The sequence below is a fragment of the Eulemur rufifrons genome, chromosome 29 (genome assembly GCF_041146395.1).
Source record: "Eulemur rufifrons isolate Redbay chromosome 29, OSU_ERuf_1, whole genome shotgun sequence".
Lineage (NCBI taxonomy): Eukaryota > Metazoa > Chordata > Mammalia > Primates > Lemuridae > Eulemur > Eulemur rufifrons.
Genome location: NC_091011.1, coordinates 59829927 through 59846508, shown reverse-complemented (window position 1 = coordinate 59846508; position 16582 = coordinate 59829927). Strand labels below are relative to the sequence as shown.

Genomic DNA, 16582 nt, shown 5'->3' with positions numbered 1-16582 from the left:
TACAGAGTGCTTGTCAAGAGAACTTGTAGGATTGCTCTTTAACCATTACTGGGGAAATGGTGGGATTAGGTATTTTCCTGTTATTTTTTGCAAGGCCACCCCTTTCAGTTACCTGGAAACTAAAAACATGAGAGCAGAATTTAAAATCACCAAGGTCGACGAACAATTAGAAAGCAGTAAAACAGAGACAACCCTGAGGAACGTTCCCAAGATTCAGAGGGAAAGAATAAAGAGGTGCTAGATTTCCCTAAAGAAGAAATCAGAATAAATGTAACAGAAATGATAATTTCAAATAAAGAAAAAAACTTCCCTGATTTTAAATAAGATATCTTGAGATTTAGAGTGCTTGTGTAGGCATGTGATTTAGATTTCACTAATCAGCACACAATTGCAATTCAAAGGAGAACATTGTGAGTTAGGCCATGCTGCACAAAATCCATTTTGCTGCAAGAGTGGAAGAGCACTGCAAAGAGAAGCTTAGAGCCTTCACTGGTTGTCCTGGCAGTGGTCGTAGCTTGCGCTCTGTGATCTGCAGTGTGAGGTACCATGGTTGTGCCCAGCAGTGGCAGGGTCATCATGCTTCCCAACTACCCAGTATGATTTGATTCTTGAGTCTTCAAACCTGATGGTTTGGTTCTCACAGAGACTCTTTGAGCTACCCAATAATCTTCAATAAATTCCTTTTCTGTTTGAACCAACTAGAATGCAAAAATACCTCTTAACTGGTGTTAGTGGAGAAACTGATACACTTAACTAGAAGAAAAACCTTGGACCTCAAAAAAAAAAAAATGTATTTGTCAGTGTTTCTGAACCCTTGTGGTCTATATAGAAATAACTAAGCTTAATAGTGCCATTAAAAGATTTCTACAAAAATGTTTATTGCAGCCTTATTCAGATATCCAGAAAATGGAAAACATCTAAACTGGGTGTTCAGAAACTTGAAAACACCCAAACCCTGTTAAACCACAGGACAATGGATACGCAAACTGCTGTATTTTGGTACAATGGAATACTACTCAGCAATTTTAAAGAAGGACAAATTGCCAATACACACAAGAATGTGGATGAATCTCAAAATAAGATGTTGAGGAAAAGAAGCCAGACACAAAGACATACTGTAGGTTTCGTCTACTTGAAGTTTAAGAACATGCAAAAATAATCTGTGATGACAGGAATCAGAACTCAGTTGCATCAGTGGATAGTGGAGGGGAGTCCATTGGAAAAGGGTACAAGGGAACTCTATGGGTGATAGAAATGGCCTGTATATTCTTTTGGTTGTGGTTACATGAGTGGGTTACTCATTGAATGAGTTTTGATACTTAAAGACTGAATATTCCAGCCTGAGCAAGAGCAAGACCCCGTCTCTACCAAAAATAGAAAGAAATTATATGGACAACTAAAAAAAAATATATATATATAGAAAAATTAGCCGGGCATGGTGGCGCATGCCTGTAGTCCCAGCTACTCGGGAGGCTGAGGCAGGAGGATTGCTTGAGCCCAGGAGTTTGAGGTTGCTGTGAGCTAGGCTGACGCCACGGCACTCACTCTAGCCTGGGCAACAAAGTGAGACTCTGTCTCAAAAAAAAAAAAAAAAAAAAAAAAAGACTGAATACTTAAAGACTGGGCATTTTATGTGAATTTTATGTCAATTGAATAAAATAGATACATTAAACCAAAAAAAGAAAGAAACCAAATCACTTGGGAAATTGAACATACTCTTCGGCCTAGGCAGAAATAAAAATTATATTAATAGACATAGACTTTTTTTTTTTTTCCAAAAGTAAGATCATTACGTATCAAAACTTAAGGGATGGCAACTGTTGTACCATAAGTAAGTTCATTACCTTAACCTAATTTTTTATAAAGAGGGAAGAAATAAAATTAACATTCAATTCAGAGGTTTAAAAGAATAGCACTAAGAAAGATGGAGAAAGAAATAATAGAAGAGATAATATCCCAAAATAAGTTTTATAAAAAAGAAGAAACAAATACAAGTTGAGGATCCCTAATTCAAATATCCAAAGTCCAAAATGCCCCACACTGAAATTTCCTGAGTATCGACATGATGCTCAAAGGAAATGCTCACTGGAGCATTTTTGCATTTGGGCACTCACTCGGTAAGTATAATGCAATATTCCAAAATCCAAAAACAATCTGAAATTCAAAACACTTCTGGTCCCAAGCATTTTAGATGAGGGATATTCAGCCTGTAGTGAAATACACAAAAGATGAAAACAATTACAGGAAATATTTTAAATTGAGACCACTATTATATGCAGTGAATTTGGAAATTTTTATAAAATTGACCTTTTAAATTGAGGCTATGAGCCTGAAATACTATAGAACAAGCCCTCATAAAATTTACTGTGATAAAGGAGGCATTACACATCAGTGGAGAAGGAAGGATTATTAGATGGAATCCAATTTAGGAAATGTATTAATATAACTTAGATAGGATATGATTAATTTAGATAATATATTCATAGCTTAGATAAGAAATGATTTCCTAAGTAGATAGTGAAAGTACATAGAATACAATTTAACACCCATTCCTTTTTGATAAGAACTTTGAGAAGAATGTAGTTAAGTCCCTGCTTTGGTAAGTATTTCAGGCTCACAGCCAGCAAACTTTTAACTGTGTATTATTAATGCTGTTACCATTAAAATCCAGGGGGGAACGATTGTGCTGATTATTTTTCATGTGATTTTGGGAGTTTGGGTCAATGAATTAAGTTACTAAATGAGGGATAACTATTGGAAAGAAGGAAAGAAATATATTATTTGTAGATGATATAGGATCTACCTAGAAAACCAAAAGAGAGTTAAGTGTCTAGATGCAAGAAAAATATGCAAAAATTATTAGTTTTTTTAAATTAGCATCAAATAATTAGAAACTTATGGTCAGTTTAAAGATAATCCCAGGGCAAGAATAAGTAACCAAAACAACCTCTCATAAAAATTTGCTATGATAAAGGAGACATTACAAATCAGTGGAGAAGGGAAAGATTATTAGATGATATTAAGATTTTGAAAAATGACAAGTTTAGATACTTCCTGGCCTATCTTAAAATTCCAAGAAAATTAAAAAGATTTTTTAAAATTTTCAATCTAGGAGTCCACTTGCTCAAGGCTTCTTGGGCGTGGCTCTGGGTCATGAGAAATTTTAAAAAATTTGTTTTCAATCTAACCATAGAAAATATTCATGAAACTAGAAGTATTATAAGTACTGGAAGAAATTATAAAGGAAATGATCAGTAAATGTATGTAAAAATGACTGAATTTTTCCTAAAACATAAGTGTAAGCAAACAGTTGAGGGAAAAACACTAGCAATAAACAGATCTGAGGGAATTAGGAGAGGCAGCATACAAACACAGGCTGAAGAGTCAGACTGCCTGGATTGGAGCCCAGTTTGGCTAGAACTTTGCGCAGGTTGCAAGGTCTTGTTTACTTAACCTCACTATGCCTCATTTTCCTCATCCGTAAAATGGAGCAAATAATATTATAGTACTTTCCTGATAGGGTTATTGAAAAGATTAACTCATAAACACACCTGGCACATTAACTGCTCAATAGATGGTAACAGCTAGCCAGTATTTATTGAAAGTAACTCACACAAACTAAGAAAGAAAACTATGACAACCCCTCCTTCCAGTTAAAGGGTGAAAAATAGAAAAAAAGAAATTGTTGAGCACCAGTGATAATCACAAATGTTAAACAATTAGACCCAGTGCTAGTGGGGCTGTGGTGAAAAGGAAGGGTGTTCGCACAGGAGTATGAGGTGGTATAACGTCTGGAAAGGAGCTTGTTCCTACGTTTCCATTCACTAATTTCGCTTCTGTGAATATATCCTAAGAAGAAAGAATTCTAAATATGGAAAAATAGTTGTATTTAAAATTATTTAAATTGGCATTATCTACAATAGTGAAAACTTGGAAGTGATCCAGATATCCAACAATAGAGAAATACTGAAATTATGATAAATCTACTTGAAATACTGTAGCAATCATTTAAAAGAAAATTTTGAAGAGTTTGCAGAAAACCTGGAAAATGAAAAAGCTAAAACATTAAGTTGAAAAAAAAACTATAAATTTGTATATATGATATAATTACACCTAAATTTTTTAAAGTATATGCTGAAGGGGAAAAAACAGTCTTTGGAAGTGCAACCAAAATGTTAATAGTCATTGTCTTTGGGTGCTGCCCCTTTGGCTAATTCTTAAAACAATTCTTTCACTTTCTCTATAATTTCCACATTGAATAAGTATTTTATTGTAGGAGAAAAGATTCTGAAATTAGCATTATAATCTTAGAAATGATCTATATTTAGCTCATCTTTAGTTTTGATGCCTAAAGTGACAGATTATCTAAATCGGACTCATTTTGTAGATAAAGCAATGGTTTTAAAACATCACCCAGACAAACGGAAAGCAGCTGGTGAACCAATAAAAGAAGGAGATAATGATTACTTCACTTGCATAACTAAAGGTAAGAAAATACTTTAGAGTCAGGAATTGCTGCTCATAGTAATTGTTGATTTATTAATTGCTGGGACTAGGTTTCCTATGTATAATGTAGTTCCTTCAGTTGTCCAATGACATTTTAAAACATTCCAGCTACTTCAGGTTATTTCTAGTAATATCCCCAGAGACTCACTACAAAAAGTGAGGTTTTCCCAAACAGTAGCATCAGCAGCACCTAACAGCTTGTTAGAAATGCAAAATCTTGGGCCCTGCCCCAACTTGCTAATTAGAATCTGCAATTTAACAGGATCCCCAGGTGATTCTTGTCAAAACTCCATCCTGCAGTTAATTCATATGTGTTACATTTAATGATGAGAATGCTGAGATCTTTTTCCATATCAGATGCTTTGTGGAACTAAACTGTTCTCCAGTTGCTTTGCTAGTTTAAATCAAGAAGTTGAATATATCATATCATAGTACAGACCCCACAACTATTTGTTGCTATTTACATAACCATATCCTCATTAAGCAAATTAATATAGGTGACCACCATTTCTAAATGTTTTCTTAAATGTGATTTTTAGTTGATGCTAATTTTTAAAAAACTGTATTCACACTTTTCAGACTTACTCTTCTTGGCCCATTCTCTTACATGGTGCTCAAGACGGCTTCAATCTTTCACAACCTTGGGATCTAACAGTTAACTTTCTAGCTATTTCTTTTCCCCCTGAGTCATCTGCTCCCTTGAGGGGTGATTATTTAACTATTGTTTTGTCACTTATTTATGAGAAGAAGTACTTAAAGAAGGAGAGTTAAGTCCGATTATATCCAGTAGTGCTAGAGCTGTTGTTACCTAAGTTAAATCCTTCCCACCCCAAAACACAAAATTTTTAAATATGAAAATTAATAACCTTTTTTAAAAGGAGGGGAATATTTGTTTTCTCACCAAAAAAATAAAGTCATGGTGATGTGATCTTAAAATTTTTTTTCAGCTTATGAAATGTTATCTGATCCAGTGAAAAGACGAGCATTTAACAGTGTAGATCCTACTTTTGATAACTCAGTTCCTTCTAAAAGTGAAGCAAAGGATAATTTCTTTGAAGTTTTTTCCCCAGTGTTTGAAAGGAATTCCAGGTAAGTTAAGGCACACACCTTTTGATCATAATGCTCTATTAGCTTGCTTCTTGCAGTCTTCCAGGTTTCTGCTTTTTTCCTCTGATAATAGTTTTATTTATAGGCTATTTCCACAGTCTCTTCCCCCTCTACAATATTGAGCCCTGCTGGTGAGCTTACTGTTCTCATTTATTCTGCTCTCTAAATATAAGTTCTACCTTTTCCATAGTGAAATTCTTTTACAACTTATGGGATTTTTTTTTTTAATTTCCTTTAGAGGAAAGAACAGTCTCTGACTTTATGTAGTATGATACTTAGGTGACAGTAATTTCCCATTCTTTTGTTTCCTCCTTATCAATGGGTACACTACTCTATTTGACTCATTTTCAATTGAGGAAAGCTTTTCTTTTTTTTTTTTTTTTTTTTTTTTTTTGACAGGCTAGAGTGAGTGCCGTGGCGTCAGCCTAGCTCACAGCAACCTCAAACTCCTGAGCTCAAGCGATCCTCCTGTCTCAGCCTCCCGAGTAGCTGGGACTACAGGCATGTGCCACCATGCCCGGCTAATTTTTTCTATATATATTTTTAGCTGTCCATATAATTTCTTTCTATTTTTAGTAGAGGTGGGGTCTCACTCTTGCTCAGGCTGGTCTCGAACTCCTGAGCTCAAACGATCCGCCCACCTCGGCCTCCCAGAGTGCTAGGATTACAGGCATGAGCCACCGCGCCCGTCCAGCTTTTCTTTTTTTGAGCATCTGATTATGGTAAAGCTTCTTTGACGAAATATTTATATTTAAAACTAAAGCATACAGCAGCTCCAGTGGTGCACCCAGTTAGCATGCGGTACTGAGACGATTCAAGCATATATAATTTATTTCATTAAAGCTTTTTTTTTTTATTTCTTTCTCTTCTTCTTATTTTTTTTTTTTTTTTTGAGACAGAGTCTTGCTCTGTCACCCAGGCTAGAGTGCCATGGCGTCAGCCTAGCTCACAGCAACCTCAAACTCTTGGGCTTAAGCGATCCTCCTGCCTCAGCCCCCGAGTAGCTGGGACTACAGGCATGCGCCACCATGCCTGGCTAATTTTTCTATTTTTAGTAGAGACAGGGTCTCACTCTTGCTCAGCCTGGTCTCGAACTCCTGACCTCAAGTGATCCTCCCACCTTTGTCTCCCGGAGTGTTAGAATTACAGGCGTGAGCCACTGCACCCGGCCTAAAGCTTGTTTTAAAATAGAGTATACCAATATTTACATTTTTGGTTCCATCTGCATTGGCAGATTTCCTTAAAGCACGTCTTGGCTGCACACTGGAATCACCGGGAGAGCCTGAAAAACTCCTGATGCCTGAGTTCCACCTGAAGAGATTCTGGTTTATTGGTTTGAATACCTGTAGGGATTTTTTTTTTTTTGAGACAGAGTCTCACTCTGTTGCCCAGGCTAGAGTGAGTGCCGTGGCGTCGAGTGAGTGCCGTGGCGTCAGCCTAGCTCACAGCAACCTCAAACTCCTGAGCTCAAGGGATCCTCCTGCCTCAGCCTCCCAAGTAGCTGGGACAACAGGCATGCACCACCATGCCCGGCTAATTTTTTCTCTATTTTTAGCTGTCCATATAATTTCTTTCTATTTTTAGTAGAGATGGGGTCTCGCTCTTGCTCAGGCTGGTCTCGAACTCCTGAGCTCAAACGATCCCTCCACCTCGGCCTCCCAGAGTGCTAGGATTACAGGCGTGAGCCACCGAGCCTGGCCACTGTAGGGATTTTTATTGCTTCCAGGTGATTCTACTGTGCGGCCAGGTTTGAGAACTTTGATTAAAAGTTTGGTGCTACCTAACAATAACAGTGCTCAGGTGGTGGAAAAGGTGTAGTATATTTTTTGTGTAATGATTTTTTATTTTTTTTTTATTTATTTATTTTTTTTGAGACAGAGTCTCACTCTGTTGCCCGGGCTAGAGTGAGTGCCGTGGCGTCAGTCTAGCTCACAGCAACCTCAAACTCCTGGGCTTAAGCGATCCTACTGCCTCAGCCTCCCGAGTAGCTGGGACTACAGGCATGCACCACCATGCCCGGCTAATTTTTTGTATATATATTTTAGTTGTCCATATAATTTCTTTCTATTTTTAGTAGAGACGGGGTCTCACTCTTGCTCAGGCTGGTCTCGAACTCCTGACCTCGAGCGATCCACCCGCCTCGGCCTCCCAGGGTGCTAGGATTACAGGCGTGAGCCACCGCGCCCGGCCTGTAATGATTTTTTAGAGTAGAAAACACTGGCCAGTAACAGCGTCAGGATCCTTTTCAGTGGTGATGAGTGAAGTGCTGAACCTAGAAGTCTGGCTCTAAGGGGGAAGGTAGTGGTGATGAGGGGGTGGAAATCAGTTCCTTCTGTGAATATTAACCATTTTTAAAGGGCTCGGCCGATTGGTTGCTTCTGTGCTGCCTATTTAGGTGCAGGAGTAAGTGAGCTTGGGGAAAGGGGCTAGCTGCTATTTTTCCTAGCCTGCCTGGCAGCTGCTATGGCAAACTGAAGCTAACCTGTGGTTAGGACTGTCCCATTGTTTCTCTCCCCAGCCCGGGTCCATCCTTGGCCTCACTTCTCACACTTGGGTTGTTTCACATCCCGCTGTTGACCTTCCAGCTCTATTTTTGAGTTGGAGAGATTGTAAGGAAGGGAGACTGGAGGGGATTAGTAAAAACTATTATTGTTTTTAATAAATTAGGTTGTCTTTTGTACAAAATTGTTGAGTAGAATTTTTCTTTTGATATTTCAGATGGTCAAACAAAAAAAATGTCCCTAAACTTGGTGATATGAATTCATCATTTGAAGATGTAGATGCATTTTATTCTTTCTGGTAAGTGTACTGTCTTTATGATATCATTTTTTTAAGAGGATAAGTGTTCAGTAAGTACTTTGAGGGATGAGTGAACTGCAGAACCTTCACTGAACAAAAATACTCTTGTGTATCTCCTGTGTGATATTTAGGCTCTTATGATTATTTTCAGTCTTTTCTATTGAGCTTTCTAGATATCAAGCACACTATAGCAGTAAAAATCAAAATTGGGGAGTCATTTGAATTCACTAAAAATAAACACATTTTTATTTAGCTGTCTTCATATTGAAAGTACTTGAGTACGTGAGGAAGGAGACAGTACTATTTGTCTCTGTAACTGATTCACTAATTTTTAGTAAACACATACAAAAACATAAAATCACTATAGAGCAAAAATAACAAGATTTAGTTCTATCCGTTGTTTTTACCTTTTGAAGATACATATCAAAGATATGAAAACCACTACTAGGGTTACCTTAAGACTTGACAGACTAGTGTAAGTGAAGGCAGGGAAAACTTTAGCAAGTCCTAGTCAAGAGAGAAACCCTAACAAAGAAGAGATAGCAGAGAGGTATGATTTTTGACTTACAGACGATGACAAAATGTCATTAAGTACAAGAAGACGAGGACTTGAACTTAGTATTAGTTCAATACCAGAATGGAGGGAAGGGATCCATTAAAACAAACTCATCCATTTGTTATTACTGTTTTTTAAAATTATGTGCCTCTAACTTAATTTTAAAAGAAATTTTCATTTGTTCTGCCTTGATTTCATTTTATTTCTTTTTATATTAGGTATAATTTTGATTCTTGGAGAGAGTTTTCTTATTTAGATGAAGAAGAAAAAGAAAAAGCAGAATGGTATGTATGCACATCATTAATAAAGGAAGATATTTATTTGGTTCTTTGGTATCTGTGATGATGTAAAAATACACCACATATATTTTCTTTCATATTTTCTCTTTGTATATCCTTTTTAAATGAGTTTTTTGATATTTTGAAGTTCCTTCTCACAAGTTAAACTAGATGGGGCCAGACCAATTGATTAGGATATACTTAAGAAAGAAATTGCCAAGGAATGTGATTGTCAAATAGCTCAATTTAGCAAATTCTTTTTCTTCTGGTTACTTAAGTTTTATTTTAGTTTTTACTATGTGTGTAGGGAAATTCTTTTGACATGAATGTCAAAAAAAATAACCAAAATTAATACTAAATAGAATCACCCTTTAATGTTAGTAATGACATAACATTTTAACCTTCTAAAACATTATTTACATACAAATTTATAAAATATTACATATTCCTGTTATACCATCTAAAAGCAATAGTTTGTTTATAATTTTATTTTGTACTTTATAGTCGTGATGAGAGGAGGTGGATTGAAAAGCAGAACAGAGCAACAAGGGCACAAAGAAAAAAAGAAGAAATGAACAGAATAAGAACATTAGTTGGTAAGTATAATTGATTTTTGTTTAAAGTTCGTTAAATGTTAGAAATTCAAAAGATTAACTTTTTGTTTTGGTAGACAATGCATATAGCTGTGATCCAAGGATAAAAAAATTCAAGGAAGAAGAAAAAGCCAAGAAAGAAGCAGAAAAAAAAGCAAAAGCAGAAGCCAAACGGAAGGAGCAAGAAGCTAAAGAAAAAGTAAGATTACATTTGAAGAAGATGAACTTTAAATGTTTATAAGATCTTTAGTATTCAAATCTATTTTAAAGAACTATAATCTGGAAGCAGAGAATTGGGTGCTACTGTGAATGAATCATGACAAGTTGGTACAATTGATAGTTAGATCTTCCTTACCAGCAAGTTTTTATTGAGCAAAAATATAATGTCATATAAATTCCTTTAATACTATGCTTAATTTCTAGTATGTCTGTTTTACATTTTCTGATAAATGTTTGTAGATCTTTACCAGCTGCCTTTCCCAGTTCAACCTTCAGTCTTCGATAAGTTGACATGTCACCTTTCTAATATAATTTATTAAAACATTGAATTTTTTTAATAAGATAGAGCATTTAGAAATTTTAATTTTCTTATTCAAATGATTTTACTCCCCATTTTTTAAAGCAAAGGCAAGCTGAATTAGAAGCTGCTCGGTTAGCTAAGGAGAAAGAAGAAGAGGAAGTTAGACAGCAAGCATTATTGGCAAAGAAGGAAAAAGATATCCAGAAAAAAGCCATTAAAAAAGAAAGGCAAAAACTTCGAAACTCATGCAAGGTATGTCAGACTGAACACTAGGCACTAAACCAAGTTGCTGATTGAGTGTAAAAGATATTTTTTTTTCTTATACTCTGCAAATATAATTAAACAGATGTACACATTTTATCTTAAAAAATAAATTTGTTTTTAAATTAACTTTTGCTGAATTTCACATATACATATTTCAGTATTCAGCCCTGATAGTTTTTTTTTAAAATATAACCATCTTGCCATTATCAAACAAAAAAAAGTTGCTTAATATTCTGATACCCAGTCCATATTCAGATCTCCCTGATTATCTCAGCAATATCTTTTTAAAGTTGGTTTATTCAAATTAGGATTCAAATAAAGTTAATACAAAAGCTTCAGCTGTGTCTTTTACGACACTCTCATTCTGTAACAAGCTCCCTGTCATCACTACTTCTCTCCCTGACCCCCCAATTGTCATTGATTTGTTGGAGAAACCAGATCATTTTTATGAGAATGTGCCACAGTTTGGTTTTAGCTGGTTGCTTCCCAGTGATATAAAACTAATTTTAATCTTAGAAAACATTTTTTTAGAAGTTAAGGTTCTGAAAGCTTTCATTTTTATTTAAACAAAGGGATATCATTTGGGGAGTACTGGTGGTTTTCGTGCAAATACAATTTCCACTAAAAAATATTGACCAAAAACCCCCTAAAGTTTGAAGTATAATCTTGTCTAAGAGATATTCTTACATTTTAAACTGATGAAGTCAGAGAGCAGTACTGTCCCTTATAGCATTAAATGAATAAATCAGTGAGATTCCAAGCTATAGGTAGAAATTGTCACACAGAGTATTTTGTATCATTGTAGTTAAATTTAGTAAGCATGTAAATGTTTAATATGTATAGAAAAATTTTCTCATGTGACTGTCCAGAAGGCTCTAGACATGTGTAGTCTAATGTATGCCATCCTAAATCTTCAGACATTACAGTTTAACCCGCCTCATCAGCAGGCTTTGAAAGAGGTTTAATAAAAATATAAGCGCTGGTTGTCTCTTTAGGCATTTTGGTAAGGAAGAGAAAAATCTAAATAGAAAAAATGAGACATTTTTCTCAAATTTTACCTTAGAAGATTGTTTTTAGAAGTGCTGAAAACATGGGCTCAGGGCAGGGTATCTGAGTTTGAAGTCATTCTCCACCCTCCTCTTCCTAATTGTGGGAGGTTACCTCAGTAGTGCCTCGCTTTCCTCACCTAACGATGGCTGAAATAATACCTGGTCATAGAGTTGTGAAGATTAAATGAAATAATTCACATGTAGTACTTGGCACATTCAGCATATAATGAGAACTCAATAAAAACCTTAAAAAGGTTATTCAGAAATAGCTTGAATAGTTCTTAGAGATTATGCATGAATGAGGATAAAAGTTCCGGCATTTGTTAACTTTGTTTTGTTGCTCCTTTCTCTCATGAGTTAATTTCTTCATTTATAGTAAATACTTACCAGATAAATTACGATGTACCAAGCAGTTATAACTGTGGATATAATGATGACACAGTCCCTGCCTTCAAGGAATCCACTGATTAGTGATGAGAGATGACAAGTAAGCAGGAAATTCAAACACTTCAAGATGAATACTAGGATGAGAAGTTTCCAAAAAGATACTCAAGGAAGGCTTTCTGGATCTAGTAATATTCAGGCAGGTGAGGCAGCATCTCTAACACGTGATGAGAGATGAGAGAGGTGGAGTATTGAGAATGTAGAGATGCAGAGAAATGAGGTTTAATGAGCCAGGGGCACCTAAACATGTAAGGAGGAGCCAGGTCTTGAAAGACTTTATAGATCTTGTTAAATAGTTTAAAGCTGATCCGGAGTTGGTCTTGGTCAGGGTTCTGAGAGACGACTAGAACCAGAGAGACCAATTTAGGCGTCTTTTGCCACAATGCAGGTGACAGTATTGTGGCCTTCAAAGTAGAGAGGTGAGAATGGACAAGAAAATGAAAAGATATTTAAGAAGTAGAATGATTTGCTGCCTGTTGGGATTGATTGTATGTTGCAAGTAATAGAGGAAGGATGAGGTTTATATATGCCTTGGTTCACTGCATGGAATACTGGGTGGATGGTGGTAGCATTCATTGAAATAGAAGACAAAGGAGGAGGAAAAGGCTGGGGGGAAATGATGAGTAAAGTTGGGGCATGTTGAGCCTGTTGGGACACTCATATGAAGATGCTCAGTAGGTGATTGGGTGTATGAGTCTAGAGTTCAAGAGCAGGATTGTCACGGACTCATCCACATCTCAATGGCACTAGAAACTCTGCAGGTGGATGAGATCACCCTGGGAGAAAGTATAGAGTGAGGAGAGTAGAGGATGCAACCATGACAAACACCAATACTTAAGCTACTTACTGATAGAGGAAGAGAAGCCTGAGGAGGAGTGACCAGACAGATAGGAAGAATATCAGTAGTGCTTTTGGAAACATAGAGAAGTGTCAACAGTAAAGGAAGCACTGGAACCTTAGTGAGAGCCAGATTGCATTGGTTAAGGAAGCAAGAAGCAAGAAGTGAGGAACAGAAGATACAGTGTCAGCAGCAGCTTAAAGCATGGGAAGCCCTTTCCAATTACTTCTTATATGTCCACATACATCATGCTGTTCCATTCTGAGCATAATCTTCAGTTAATCAAAATTTTTACTAATGCCTCCTGTTACTTAGCATATTATATTATATTTCTCTTTATTTATTTATTTTTTTTTGTTGTTTGTTTTTGTTTTTGTTTTTGTTTTTGTTTTGGGACAGAGTCTTTCTCTGTTGCCCAGGCTAGAGTGAGTGCCGTGGCATCAGCCTAGCTCACAGCAACCTCAAACTCCTGAGCTCAAAGGATCCTTCTGTCTCAGCCTCCCGAGTAGCTGGGACTACAGGCATGCACCACCATGCCCGGCTAATTTTTTCTGTATATATTTTTAGCTGTCCATATAATTTCTTTCTATTTTTAGTAGAGACGGGGTCTCGCTCTTGCTCAGGCTGGTCTTGAACTCCTGAGCTCAAACGATCCGCCCACCTCGGCCTCCCAGAGTGCTAGGATTACAGGCGTGAGCCACCGCGCCCAGCCTATATTTCTCTTTAATTTCACATTTTAAATTTTCAGTAGATTTTATAGTTGAGCAGACGCTAGACAGAACAGTCAGCCAAACAAAGGGATTTGAGTTATCATACATAATTTCTTAATCCTTAAGTGTTCTCTGAGGAATCATTCTGGCTTTTATAATATCCCTAGGCACTCTGCAGCATCTTCTTTTTTGTTTTACATCTCATTCTGCTTGGTATAATGTTTTTTATTGCTAGCTGATTGGGGAGAGGCTCTGGGATGTATCCTACAAGTACAGCTGGGGACGGGCAGAAGGCCACTGTGTATGTTCACGTCAAGAACCTCTGAGAGCTCATGCTCACGCACAATTATTAATATTAATAATTGTGTTGATGGATATATTTCTGAGTGTCAGTAGATATAAGATGGAAATGTTTGTGTTTGTACTTCTAGACCTGGAATCACTTTTCTGACAATGAGGCAGAGCGGGTTAAAATGATGGAAGAAGTGGAAAAACTTTGTGATCGGCTTGAACTAGCAAGGTATACCAATGGAACTTCTATTGAAGTCTTCTCTTGACCTTAGGATAAAGTTTCATGAGTTTTTTTCTTTAGCTTACAGTGCTTGAATGAAACACTCACATCATGTACAAAAGAAGTAGGAAAGGCTGCTCTGGAAAAACAGGTAATAGAAGAACCCATCACTTCTACCTGTATTTAGCATTTAATTCTGCTTTTACCTCACTATTTCTTTGCCTAACGTATAAGTTACTAAGAGCAAAGAGTATCTGATTTCTCTTTGTATCTCCCATTATGTTTTGTTTATAGTAAGTGCTGTTTTTTATTTAAATTGGATTTAATGTATATAGTTTTTACCATGCATAGTGTTTGTGTTACTTAGCATATTAGTCTTAGTTTTTGCAAAGTCATTATTAGGGAAAGTAATTATTTTCATTATTCCTTGAGTATTTTCATAGGATAATGACATTTAGAACCAAAAGAGATCTTTGTTCTGTCTAGTAGTCTACACCTTTTATTTTACAGACAAGAAACAGGCCCAGAAATTCAATTCAGTTCAACAAATGTTAGTATCTACTATATATAGCACTATGCCTAGGTTTTTCTGGAGAAATGCCTGATGCTATTGCTGCCACAAAGGAGTTATGCTGCACATTTATACTGGAAACAAAAAGCTTAAGGACTAAAAGATGGAGAGCCCACAATAAATCCTGTAGGTTAGACAGGAAGTTCCAGACTCCAGATCTGAGTGGCCAAGGAAGGCTTACTGAAGGGATTGAACTGGCCCTGATTGAAGGAAGGATCATGTTAAAATGAAGGTCAGGGGAACAGCATGTGCTATTAAAATAGAGATAGAAGTAGAAAGTTATGGGGAGGAGGGATGGGAAATGAAGTTGGCTACAAAAAGTAGAGCCCAATTAAGCAGGTTTTTAATACCATAATGACCAGTTTCCATTACTGCAGATCTTCGAGTAACTGAGGTTCAACATTGTACTATTAATCTGGCATTTGTAGGCAGAATGCATCCAAAAGATGTCAAGTAGCTAGTTATAAGAATCTCACTGTAAGGGCTCAAACTGTGAAAGTGATGATAGGAATAAGAAAAAACTTTTCAAAATTAGAATTATTGGGACTGACAGAAGCAACAAGGGCAAGTAAAACTTTTTGTTTTTTACTTTGCATGTTTGAAGGTAGATTAGAAGGAACAGTGTAAAGGGTAGAACATAGAGATAAAACAGGCCACTTTGCTATACCTTTACCTTTTTGTGGAGAATAAGTGAGATTATCTGCTGAAAGGGTGAAAATGAATTTAAAAAGAGGTCTGAAATGGCCTTGTGGGTGAATAATCCAGTGACCATAGACTTGCCAAGTAGCGTCCAGGGTGTCTGGAAGTCACATGACATGAGTACTGGGCAGGTCAGGTGGTGGGAGGTTCTTGGTCCCTCAGGCAGATCTGTGCAGCCTGGAAGCTGGAGGAGGAAAAGCCAGAATGAAAAGCTGATGCTGGTTTTGGGATTGCTGGAAGGAGTACAGAGTCAGAGTGAGAGTGACATCGAGAGTTGGACCACAAAGCCCCAGCCAGAAAGAGTATGTAGAATAGCAAGACACTGTAAGCCCTTGACTTACCTATCATATTTGTGTAGATAGAAGAAATAAATGAGCAAATTAGAAAAGAGAAAGAGGAAGCTGAAGCTCGTATGCGACAAGCATCGAAGAATGCAGAAAAATCCACTGGCAGAGGTGGAAATGGCAGTAAAAATTGGTCAGAAGATGATCTGCAGTTACTTATTAAAGCTGTGAATCTTTTCCCTGCTGGAACAAATTCAAGGTATTGGTTTTAATGAAAATTCTCTTCACCACATACTGGAGCCTGGAGATAATATAGGCAAACATTCAAATAGCAGCATTGGTTAAAGCAGAAACTTCCAGAGATAAGCTTGAGTCTAAATTCTCAAGACTGACTTCCACTAAATTCTGTGCTACACTGGAAAGTGTGAAAAGCAAGGTGCGTTTTGAACCTGTTAATCTTACCCATTACACCAACACATATACACACAGCAAGATGCTTCTTCAATTTCTGAGGAAATTGAAGATCATGAGACATAAACCTTGACTATGTTGGCTTATTCTGTCTTGGCTTGTGCTAGGGACAAGATTTTGCATTCTGTAGTTTCTCTTTTGCAGTCTTGCTTTCTTTGTTGCTTCCCACCTCAAGCTGGAGCTTACTTCAAAGTCTGAGTTTAGAACTGAAAGAAGCCTTAGAGATCCAGTTTCTCTCATTCTATAGGTGACGAAACTAAGGCTCTATTTTCAGAATAATGTATCTTCTTAAGAAGTGTTCCATTGGCAGTATACACAAATGTGCGGTTTTGTTGATTTGTACACAGAATCTGTAAATTTTTGTACAAACTTAAAGATTGTA

The 16582-nt window shown here is 36.7% G+C and overlaps 1 protein-coding gene across 4 annotated transcripts in view; it reads left to right on the top strand.

Annotated features, from left to right (window-relative positions):
- DNAJC2 (DnaJ heat shock protein family (Hsp40) member C2) overlaps positions 1-16582 on the top strand; it is a 30026-nt gene that overhangs the window by 10801 nt on the left and 2643 nt on the right. For 3 of the 4 annotated variants that reach the window (XM_069461468.1, XM_069461470.1, XM_069461471.1), the window contains exons 4-13: positions 4388-4486; positions 5454-5595; positions 8332-8412; positions 9187-9252; positions 9751-9842; positions 9917-10038; positions 10462-10611; positions 14096-14184; positions 14257-14326; positions 15804-15988. In XM_069461468.1, the coding sequence (XP_069317569.1) occupies positions 4388-4486; positions 5454-5595; positions 8332-8412; positions 9187-9252; positions 9751-9842; positions 9917-10038; positions 10462-10611; positions 14096-14184; positions 14257-14326; positions 15804-15988 (1096 nt within the window). The remainder of the gene's footprint in view (positions 1-4387; positions 4487-5453; positions 5596-8331; positions 8413-9186; positions 9253-9750; positions 9843-9916; positions 10039-10461; positions 10612-14095; positions 14185-14256; positions 14327-15803; positions 15989-16582) is intronic. The other variant, XM_069461469.1, reaches the window with a different exon arrangement.